Raw genomic sequence first — 12,441 nt, forward strand, 5'->3', positions numbered from 1 at the left:
CCCCCCTACCACCACAGCCACATGTTTCTCCCCTCCCCAATCACAGCCACATACTTCTTCCCCTCTCACCACAGCCACAATTTTCCCATCACAACACAGCCACATTTTTCCTACTCTGTAGTTATGCCCCTTCGACAATGTAGGCACATTCTTCCAAAGCCACACACCCATACCACCACTCCGAGGACACAGACCACTCCTACCCACACCATTGTCATATTCTACCCCCACTGCAGCCACAGTCTTCGATCATCAACAACACTGCAACCACATTTCCCCACTACCTCCCCACCTACACTCCCATCTAATAATCTATGTTGAGTATATCCCACAGAATTTTGAGACTTTGTCTGCAGTTCAATACATGTTTACAAAATGTTTGTATTCATAGATCAACTATTTTACCTCTTGCTCAACAATTTTGGCACGGACATTATTGTTATTATACTATTTTAAAAGGTTATACTACATTATATCGGTGAATGTGGAGGTGTCATGACAGAGCTCAGAGAGCCTATTTTATGGTTTTTATTACAGAATAATAATAAAATATATAGTTTTATAACCAAATGTAGTACATTATTGAAACATTTTCCGTTTTTAAGGGGAAGCATAAATAAGAGAATCTGGTTAAACAAAGGGTACTGTGTTTGCTGAGCTTCTTTAAAGGCAAAGTCTACCCTTTGGACCATGTTTCATGTTACACCCATATTTAGGGTGTATCATGAGATATGGTCACATAACCCCTTTCCCAAAACACACATTTTTTCCCTGGAGTTCTTCTCTAAGACTAAACATTCACTTTTTTTGCATATTCCCAGTTGTCATTAGTTCTACTTACCATAGTAACATCAGCATTTTCATATACAGGTAGATTATTAACATATTACAATAACAAGGAACTCCATTAACGGAATCCTACTTAAAACAGAGGCAACTATTATCTAAAAAAAGTCATTTCAAAGTGTTAACTCACCAGCTTCTTACACCAAGCGCAGTGTTCCCCAGATTGGATACATTCCTGGCAGGTGTTTGCTCTAGTCTTAGTGCATACTTGTGCATGGGCTATAACAAAAGTCAATGCATATGCATTAGTTTTTCCAGGCTCCATGATTAATGTACATCCTCTATACATGGAGATGTAAGAGAATAATGTAATGAAATGCAAAATAACCCTCAGTGACAGCTAATGGACAAACCAAAGACTATTTGAGAAGGAAAACAAAAAAGGTCAAAGCACATGATTTTCAGACCAGACCATGCTGTCCCTCGTTTGTAAATTCAGGGGTAGCCTGCATGGTGGGATACACTGAGGGGAATTTATCAAAACTAGAGCATACAGAATGTGGAGCGGTTGTGCATAGCAGCCAATCAGTTTCTATCTTTCATTATCAAAGCTTAAAGTGACATTAAAGTCAGAGATAGTCTTTCCTCCCCCCAATGTTAATTAAAGCACTTACCTTAAATGATGTTTCTTGTGAATGATGTCTCCGATCCAGCGCTGACTCCTCTGTCCTTGCTGGCACTTCCTGTCCCACGGTGTCTGCATGCAGGTGGACGCCGTCCATATACTTCATTTGTGTCTCTCCTCGTCTCCTGGCCGAAAATCCGAACTGCGCATGCGCCCGCCCCAAGATGCTTTGAGGCCGCCCGAGAATTTTCACATTTTTGGACGGGAGCGCGCGGGGAAGACACAGGTAAGTTTAGACCGCTTTTATAGCGTTTTTGTTTTGTTTTTTACACTTTTTGCATTTATCTACTGCTTGCTAGCAGTAGATATATGCAAAAACACCAGAGGGTTTAATAACCCTTTAACTGAAAAAACTAAAAAGAGAATCAGATTGGTTACTATAGGCAATTGCTCCAAATTCTGTCTCCAGTTTTGATAAATTCCACCCATTAAGTTAAGGCTTCTGGAATCCAACACCAGAGATATGAGCATGAACCTTCAGATGCTAAGAGCAACCCTAAATTTGACTATAAGAACCTATACTCCCACAACTATCACCTAACCCAGTATCAAAATATTGCACTGCGCTAATATTACACAAATCCATTCATCTATTTAAAATGAAATAAAAATTAGCCTGATGTATGTAAGTGAATCTAGGTAGGCAAGTATGACAAGAATGGCCTGCTTATTTTAAATATGCCCCTACGTCATAAAAGCATTTTGCCCTTTGTATTGCCCATAAAGCAGAATCTGTGCTCTGCCTGATATTGATCTGTATGTTAGCTATAACTGAGTACTCCTAGTGTGTAAGGTACTGCTAAGGCATTCAATATTGCTGAAGGTGCACCAGCAGATATAGCATCCAGTTAGGGGTGCTTAAAATAAAATAGTTTTGCTTCAAATGATTAATAGTAATTATTTCAAAGTAAGTGCTGATAAACACAAACTTAGACTTGGAATCTGCTCTTCAAGGTGAATCTGTATCATGGAAGATGTGTGGAGTAATTTGTAAGGTTGTGAAGTAACTCCGGGTTTATATTTTGGTTCTCTGAAAGTGAATGGGCTACCTGGGCATATACAGTATGTGTGATGTATGTAATCAGCTATCTAGTAACCCAACATGGACATGCTAGAAAGCAAGGCGAGTGGCAGGCAGCCTACATCCCTGGATTGGGGCACAGAAGGTATAACAATCTGCATTGTAGTCACCTCCTGGCCCCGATTTAGAGATCTTCATTTTTCATATTACTGACACGAAGCATTTTGCTTCTTACACTCCAGTCTGCTTATATCACTGAGCCCACTACATATCGCAAATAAATTAGCACAATGTTCCCTGTTAAAGCCATGTCATTGGTTTAAGGAGGGTATTTTCATTTTTGTGAACAGTGTCGTGGAAGACCACAATGCTATTGTTTAAAACTGTGTAATTCCACTGGGAATAGAGAACATTTTCAAAGACATATATGAGAGCAAATAGGTTGCTCACTTTGCAAGGGAATTTTCCCTTAGGGCTTGTTTAAACCAGATGCAATTGTGATGCAGTCCATTCAGTTTGACAGCTGCATCCAAAATGCATCACAATGCTTTCCGGTAGGATTTCTGGTGCTCTGTTCACACCAGTGCAGTTCGTTTTGATGCAGTCAGATAAAATACTGCTTGCCCTACTTTAGCTTTCATGAGATTGCAACCGGAAACATCAAAACGCATCAAAAATGCATGCAAACGCACCAGAAATCCCATATTAAGCAAAAATAATATGCATCAATCACGGTAAAATTGCTGTGAAATTGTGGCAAAACTGCAGTAAAATCACGGCAAACCGTATTGCACTGCAGCTGCGCAGACGCACGCAGTTCTGGTGTGAACTAGCCCTTAATTCACTGAATGTGGTGAAAATTCACTTTGCAAAAATACACAATCATGTGCAAGGACAATAAAAAAAACTATTTTGCACATGATTGGATAATGAAGTTAGCAGAGCTTTAACTCAATCACTAAACTTAGGCCCCATTCATATGGCGTTCCAATCAGGTCCTTCTGTCAGTTTTTCAGGGAAACCTGTTCGGAAGCTGATTGTTAGTCTAGGAGAGTCAGATGTAAACGGAAATGCATCTATTTACATCTAATTACCTCCAAATCTGAACGGGAATGAATTAGAGACAGGCCTTCAACAGGGTTTTGATGAAAACAATATACATATGGTTTACAGCTAAATAAATAGGCACCAATTGGGTCAAGTTTCTTGAAGTCTTCTCTAAGGAGTTGTAAAGTCCCAGCATATACTGTCCTGTATAATATCAGCATTGTAATAGGAATACATACCGGAGTTGTTTTTGATAATGCAGTCAAAGCTTACTTGAAAAAAAATCCTTTTGTAGTGGGTGCTGCCTTCTGTCTGCCCATTACTTCCAACAACTTTCTGGATTCCCAGTGTGCTTTGTGTCTCTTTCCCTGCTGATTGATCTGCTACAATCTCGATTTCACAAGACTACATATCCCATCATGCTATGCTTCCAGCAAGCAATGATGATGTTACATTGTGGGAAGTTCAGATGTTGAGTTGTAGTTTAGACAGCAGGCTTAGTTAGAGTGGTGACACAAGGAAGTGCATTCACAGGGCTGCTAAGTACATCCTATTGGCATCTTCAATAAATAAGTTTACAAACGACTAGATGAACATGGTTATTAAGAGTGGGACAGAACACATGGAAATTTAAATTAGCAATACAAACGTATTTTTAGTTTTTGCCCATACATACCCTTTAAATTAACCTTTGATGGCATATTTATCAGGGGAAGACTTTGAGCTTTCATATAGCTAATTTAGAGAAACTGGGCTTCTATTAAAGAACAGCAAACCTAGCAAACATGGATAACAAAAAAAATACATAAAACTATGTTTACTCACCAAAACCAGAAAGTTGTAAGTGTACCAACAGGAAAATCAAGGGGAAATACATTTCCTAAAAAGAAAAAAAAATATACAAATATTATATAAATTATTGCAATTCATTGACACTGAAAAAACATGTAAGCGGGTCTAGGGTGTGGCGGTTTCACAGAGGTAATCACACGGAATTGTCTTTTAAACAAGGTAACGTTTATTACCGGAGAGCCGGTAGTAGGAAGAATATTTACAATAGTAAGGTCAGCAGTTTCACTCCAGGCATGAAGGCACAGGTACACAGTACAGTCACTTCTGACATAAGCGGTAGTTGTATTCGTTAGCACTATCAGCACTTCCCACTAACTGGCAGAGTACAAATCCAATCACACAAGGTGTATCTGTAAAGGCTGAGAACACGTTACCCGGGAGCAGCGGTATTCGTTCCATACAGAGAGATACGAGTCTGGCACACTCTTCCCGCACTCACAGTGCCGACACAGGTTTGGCTATTAGCACTGGGAGTCTTTCCTCCGACCAGAACTGCCGATGCAGGACTCCGTAGGAACCCTGACCTATCCCTCACAGGCCGGAACACTTTCCCTGAACTCTCCTAACTCTCCCTCACAAGCGGGGTACCTGTCCCTGTCTACTTTCACACTTGTTCTGCCCAAAAACGTGGTTGGGCTTCCTATATCAGATAACCACCCCGAAATGGCCGCCCAAATCTCCCGAGAATTCCTGTCCTATCAGGACACCAGGCTTCTCCAAAATGGTGCTGGAGACAATTATAGAGGCTAAACAGTTCTGAACATATTTACACATAAACATATCAAAATCGGCTGAAAGTAGTTATATACACCGGTTATCCCACTTTATCCTGCAGCCAGCTAGGCTGCCCTGTCACTGGCAACTGCCTACAAACAGGTAATGTCTGTAGCAGCATTGCTGTGTGTGTACAGGGAGGTGAGATAGCTGTGCCTGTAAGGTTATAGTCCTCTAAAAACAATAACAATCATCTACTCAGAACCAAGTAGGGAATCAAACAAGGACCACGCATCACAATACCTCTTATGTCCACCAGGCGGTGCAAATGTCTTTTGTACAACTGTATATTACATTACTAACGAAGGCGTTCATGAAATTCAAAGCAAAAGAAAAACTGGTGTTATATCTAGAAGTAGAGAGACGCATTCAACTGGACTTGTTCCATAAAAGTGACATTAAACCCTCAGATTTTTTAACATAAAACAATACTGTAATGTGTGCCTTACTGTAATCCATGGTTGTTTCCCTTCTCTTTGCTGCTCTTCCTTTTAAATCTGTATCTGTTCTCATGCTGGGCAGAATTTCTGTTTTGCAGCAGACTGCCTTGTCTCTGGAATGGCTACATGGTGTCTGTGTGTACGTTTGCAACCTGAGCCAGCACTACAGGAAGAGGTACTCAGCTGCAAAGGGAAGTTCTCCCCCAGCATGAGAAGACATGAGGATTTAAAAGGAAGAGCAGGAAATAGAAGGGAAACTACCATGGATTACAGAAAGGCACACATTACAGTATTGGTTTATGTTAAAAAATCTGAGGGTTTAATGTCACTTTAATGTCTTACTGCAACTTACTGCCATCTCTACCATGACCTGTATAAAGGAGAACCTTCACAGACAAAAATTGGTGATATTGTCAGCCGCTAGCTATCAACAATACATCTGATGAAAGTATACCTACTGTGATTTTATAGCTATCAAAGCGGACATCACAGAAACTTTATACGTTTGGATGAATACATTCCGGACATGTCACAATACACAGCAACGGTTTTGTTTTTTAAATGCATACTTAACCACTTGCTGTCCCGAGCAATTTCTTACTATTTGCACACGCATGATTAAATCGGAAATTTTGGCTAGAAAACAGCTTCAAACCCCCAACAATGATATATGTTCTGAAAGCAGAGGTCATGTAGAATAAAAAAATGCTAGTTGCAATTTTTAATGTTGCACGGTATTTGCACAAACCAATATTTTTAGGATAAAATACACTAACATTAAATTTATCGCACAGAAACAGAATATAATACCCAATTGTTTGGTAAAATATAAAAGATAAGGTCACGCCGGGTAAATAGATACCAAACATGTCAAGCCTTACAATTGCGTTTGCCCATGAAGCCACAAAAAACTACAATACCTAAAATTTCCCATAGCGGCCAATTTAAAAGCTTTTACTGCTCATTAGTTTAGTGCCAACAGTGATTGATGGCCCTAAAATTATTGCTCGCACTCCGATGTTCACGGCGATATGTAACGTGTAGCGCAATTTTCGTTTTTGCACATGGTGAAACAAAGCGTGTTTGTGTATGTATGTGCGTACACTTGAGGGGCTGGGAGTTTACAAAAATGTTTTTGCATTTTTAAGATTTTTTATGTTACTTACAATTTTTTATTTTATTTAAAACATTTTTATACACTAACCTTATTGCTATCACACAGCGGGCTAACAATCCCCCTATGTAAGAGCAAATATGATGTGACAGGTCCTCTTTATGGAGACATCAGGGTCTTTCAGATCCCAATGTCACCTAGGGACCCCAAAGAAGCTGATGAAGCCGAGATCTGCTTTCCCAGCTTCTAAGAGCCGGAGACTGTGTACAGTGACACCGGAAGTGCTGTAGAGATCATTTCTGGGGGGGCCTAAGAAGGCTGTAGTGGATGTGACCATGCTTTATACACAATATTTCATGCATATGAAGTACATGTGAGCAAGAATCATGTCGTTGGAGTGTTTTTAATGATTAACATTGGAGTCTTTTTAATGGATTTTAACAAGTGAATCAATAAATTGGTGGAATTTTATACAAAGTTGTGAGTGTCTTGCCTGTGTTCAATGCAGTACCTTAAAAGCCCCCACGTTCTAAGCTTTGAGCTCCTGTGTTAGGAGAGGCAATAAATAGCTGTACATATGACACTACATTATTTAGCATGCAGTTAGCATAAGGAATACAGTATATCAGATGCAACATCCACTTTGAATTGCCAACACAACTTTAAATCTGGCTCCTAGAGGTTCCTGCACCTGCCTGAAGATAAGTGCCAGAGTGGCTTGGGAACTTGAATGCTGGGACAATCTATAATGCAACTCTCAACTTTTGATCCTGAAGTCAGGCGTAAGTCCACCATCTTTCGGACCTTATAATTTAGGACTAACAGAGAAGAGAAGGGTCATAGCTCCCCTTCAGTTCAAGATTTTCCTGTAGATCTTAAAGGCCCACTTTTGCAATAATCATGTATTCTGGTAGCTGTATGTGGTGAATATCTTGTTTACCACTGTGAGTGCAAGATTGCACCTTACTTGACTCCATCTTGTTTTGAGTTTTATCATCCTATGCCTGCATTAACTTTTGCTTCAAGATTCACCAACTTTTACTTGCATTAACTTTTTAACTATTCCAAAGAAAGACCAAACTTTCTACATTATATTCAAGTGTCCTTTGGGATGGGCTTTGAGTGAGGAGAAGGCCTTAGGGCAGTGGCGTAACTAGTGACCTCAGGGCCCCATGCAAGAATCCCATGAAGGCCCCCCAAGAAGACACAAATTAGATTTTTTTTTTAAAAACAAAATTAGACAAGGAAATAAAAAAAACACTGTCCTCTTTCATCTCCCCCTTCATGTCCCCAGCGACCCCATGTCACCTTCGTTGATACTTCCAGCTCCCTGTCTCGGTCTCCCCCTTCGTGTACGCAGCACTCGGCACTCGGCGGCAGTTCTGTGTGATGAGGGGGCGGGGATTACACCGCTCCCTCTCATTGGCTGCTGCCCGGCTGGATGATGCTTCACACTGCGCCCGGAACAAGATGAGGGGAGCAGCGTGAAGCATGTAGGGCCTAGGACGGGAGGAAGAGGTCCCGGGACTGGTAATCAGCGGTCACCAGTGGCCCCTTCCTCCTGTCCTGGGCCCCCTCCAAGTGGCCGAACTCCAGGGCCTGGTTGCGGCCGCGACCTCTGCGACCCTGGTAGTTCCGCCACTGCCTTAGGGTATGGTGGAGGTGTAGAATACGTATTGTCATTCTTGTCTCTTATTTGTACCTGTTCATTGAGTACTTTGCCCAAGGCAATGCTGCTCTAGTTTTTGTGCAAACAAGGGTCACTTTTCCTGTTTTAAGAATTCCAGATAATTATGGCACATAAATCATGTACTGATAATTAATCCTAAATCTAAACTGCAAACAAGTCACGTATACCTTCATGTTGCCTGGGGACGGTCAACGCCCCTTGTATTCTGTTAAACTATAAGGCCCCATTCACACTTGGCGATTCGCGGCAAAATCCGTTCCAAAAAGGGTCCTGCTGTAGCGACACACGACCCGCGACAGCAGGACCCTTTGCCCCATTGCCAAGCATTGGAGGGCGATATCGCGCGGTAAATACCATATCAATTTCTTTTGTTTTAATTAAATTTTTTTTGCACGTTTACATGCAGGCCAAGCTTTCCAGCAAAAGAAACAGTTTTAGGGGTTGGGAAAACCTAAAACACAGACATGGGTGCTTACAATGGCCAGCTTTTATTCATATGGTTTACACCTATTTTCCAAACAATAAAAATAGATACAGTCTGCAGGTGATATGATCTGCCAAACGTCCAATCGGAAGGCCTCGTATTCACTGATAAAAATTTTAGGGGTTTTTTACTAAGCTGCCGAAGGCAGCCGAATGAATAACTGAGCCGAAAACAAGGGAGCCAAAGCCTGTTCAGCTAATCGCTGTTTTTGACAACTTGTGAGGATTCGGTCCATTATGGTGGACCATTTTCCCCGCTGTGGCTGTGTGTTCGGCTTTACCGAGCCAAAGCATGGGCTTTCGGCTCAGCTGTGTGCTTCGGCTGCTGCATACAGCAGCCCTTCAGTTTGGCTGCACCGAAGGGTTGTTGCAGCCGAAGCGAGCCGAAGGATTAGCCGAACGTTGGGCTACATCCGTTGGCTCTTTAGTGAATAACCCCCTAGTTTGTTCTCTGCATAGCTGCTGTGCCAAGCTACAGTGGTTTACAGCTTCCCTGTGTGTCGATCAGGCATGGCATATGCATATTTACATTGGACCAAGCTGCACCAATGTAACTATGCAAAATAATGCATACCTGGAGTACAGCTTTAAATTTTCAAGAAAAGCTTTTTTATGGGGTCTATTCATAAACAATTTTCAGAGTCATTCACCCTGCAAATCTCTATGAATGTTTGTTCTTTGCGAATAGAGGCAACACCAAATGTTTTTAGTACATTTTCAAATCTAATTACAGGAAAATGCAGCATTATGGCCACTAGAAGGAGCTGAGGAGCATAGGAAATAAGTATTTATTTATTATGCTCCTCAGCTCCATCTAGTGGCCAAATTGCAGTATTACATAACATTTAACGTGGAAAAAACTATACTTTCCTCTATTTGCACAGAATTAACATTTGCAGAGATTCAGAGGGCAAATAGCTCTGTGAATTGTTTATGAATGGACCCCTAATTGTTCTGATACAATAATGGTAAGCATACAGTGTTAAAAGGCATATAACAAATGAAAGAAAGCAGCCTCACCCCATAAGCACAGCTACAATAAGACATCATCGTTGGTATGCAGACTTGTTTTCTCTAAATGCAATACCCTGCACATTTACCAAAAAGTTCAGCAAGGGTCTAACCAACCCATAGATGTTGTTTTAGTAGTAATTGTTTAGTAGAACATCCAATTGGTCGTTTACAAACTGGGAAGCAATTTTTAAAGAAGCAGTAGTTTCCTTCATAGTTTTCTCACTATACACTAGTACTGTATTCTCACTACACATTATTATTGACCCTAGCAGGGGCGTAACCACAAATCATAGCAAAACGTTGGGGCCCCAGCAGCTAAAGCCTTGTTCACACCATCCAATTGTGGCCGGAACGCAGTGGATCGCATTGCGGCCGGCTCACTTTGTTGTGGGGCGGGAGGGGGCCACACCCTCCAGCTGCAAGGTGATCAGCCGCAAGGCACATAAATCCCTGCAGTCCGCTCCGGTCAGAAAAAATGCTGCAAGCACAATTTTTTCTGACCGGACCTCAGGCATTGATGTGCCTTGCATTACCGTGCGGCCAATCGCATTGCGGTCGGAGGGCGTGGCTTTAGGTGCCATTCACTTCAATGCAGTTCCACGCCCCCTCCCGCCCCACAACAAATTGAGCAGGCTGCAATGCAATCCAGCACGTTCCGGCCATAATCGGCGGGTGTGAGCAAGGCCTAACTCTCTCTGTTGCCGCTGGCAACCTTATAACCACACCACGAACATGTTTACACCTCTGTAGTGTGTTCCCTCCCAGCATGATCTATGGGTGGAATCTAAACACCTTTGTAGTGTGTACACACCCAGCAGGTGTGTTGTGCAAAGCCCTGCATGAATTGCAAGGTGCTGTTGTGTAAAATCAAGGACAGGCAGCATAGTCAGCACACTACTAGGAAGCAGTGCTGGGAGTTAAAGTTATAGTAGCATTAATAATAATAAACCTAATGATAATTTATATTATGATAAAATGATGTATTACTTTTCAATCCTAATACACACTTCTTTAAACTCTAGCTTCATTAAATATTAAGCCCTTCTATAAGGCTTTAGCAGAGGTGAAACTCTGGGATTTGTGACCGCAATAGGTGGCATACAGGGTTTATTTCAGCCTGTAGGAGAAGTTCGGAGGGCAATAAATCTACACTACTAAAATAGATAAGAAAATACTTCTTACTGTATGCATCTGTGACTAGAGGATCCTGAGCTCTGACTTCACTCCTTCTATACTGGAAACTTCACAGTTTCGCTTTCTTAATCAGCCCCCATAATGCGACCCCTTCCTGCCCCAACCCCACCCCTTCCGTGGCTGCTATGCCTGTTGTTATGCCACTGGACTCTAGGGTTCAAACAGAGGGAAACATTTCTAGAAACATTTTTATAACCCTTTCCAGTCCTATGAGCGTCAACAGTTTTTCCTGTTGTGACTGAACTGTGTTTTAAAGAGCAATGTTCTCTACCCAGTGTGATTTTTATGTCTCAGGACAGATCAAGTCTACGTGCAAACTAAGTGAGACAATTGACTCACTTTTAAAGATGCCATTATTACAGACATTTATAAAAATTTCCTATAAAGAAGCGTGATATTTTAACATTAAATCCATGTTGATATGCTTATAGAATTTGCATGTGAAAAATGTAATATTTCCACATTTTAAAAGCTACAAATCAGGACAATTTGCAAGAATTTGTGAGTGTGTAGTACAGTTGTCTTTTTTTGGTTCATTATATGTGGAAATAATGGCATAACTGTATTTTTTTCCCCAAATATGTTTATATGATTTGTACGATATATTGGGATGATTTATAAAACTTCCGCCGAGCCATATACCGGATGAATTGTGCTCACATGGCATTCCAGCCCTTAGTTGAATGCAAGAAGCATAGGAAATTGCTATGTTCTACATCTCCATCTAGTGGCTGGAATGCCTTGCGAGCGGCATTCGTCCAGAACATAGCTGGGCAAAATAGTTATAAATCATCCACCAAGATTTTTACTTTACAATAAAATTACTAGATCAGTTACGCATCCTGACATATGCATTAACTTTTCTTCCTAGTGATATCTGTAAAAAGATATATTTTATTTTGATATACTACATTTTTCTTCTGTTGTAGGTAAAATGCCACAGCTTGTGTGATAAAACCCTGAGATGTGATCAGAATGTTAGCCACCACAGCCCTTTTCCTCTGTGTTATCTGATTTTCAAGTGAATTCTCTGTTCTCCATTTTCTGTTTTACTAACCAGACCAGAAGGTGAACAGGCTTTGTCCACAATACAACAGAACCTCTTTCACATAGTAATAGTGAATCAGACTGCCTATTTTCCATCAGATTCAGCAGGTGAAAGACCTTGCCAAAATGCACAGTTGGCTAGATCTGGCAGTGGTTTGGTTGATTACAGATGGCCTTTTAGCCATATTTTAGTATCATTCATTTTACCTGAGGTGTGCAATAGACAAACTTCTGTGCACCAAAAAGTAAACATTTTTGGACTGATTCTTGCTGTGGCTTCTTATAGAGTATATA

The 12,441-nt window shown here is 41.0% G+C and overlaps 1 protein-coding gene across 1 annotated transcript in view; it reads right to left on the reverse strand.

The window, feature by feature from the left end:
• LOC108799203 (integrin beta-2-like) overlaps positions 1-12,441 on the reverse strand; it is a gene marked incomplete at its 3' end in the record, with an annotated part of 50,063 nt that overhangs the window by 14,000 nt on the left and 23,622 nt on the right. The window contains exons 5-6 of the mRNA XM_018571034.1: positions 4,365-4,419; positions 977-1,065 (exon numbers count right to left, since the gene is read on the reverse strand). Of these exons, the coding sequence (XP_018426536.1) occupies positions 977-1,065; positions 4,365-4,419 (144 nt within the window). The remainder of the gene's footprint in view (positions 1-976; positions 1,066-4,364; positions 4,420-12,441) is intronic.

The sequence above is a fragment of the Nanorana parkeri genome, unplaced genomic scaffold (assembly GCF_000935625.1).
Source record: "Nanorana parkeri isolate BGI_ZX_2015 unplaced genomic scaffold, ASM93562v1 scaffold1657, whole genome shotgun sequence".
Lineage (NCBI taxonomy): Eukaryota > Metazoa > Chordata > Amphibia > Anura > Dicroglossidae > Nanorana > Nanorana parkeri.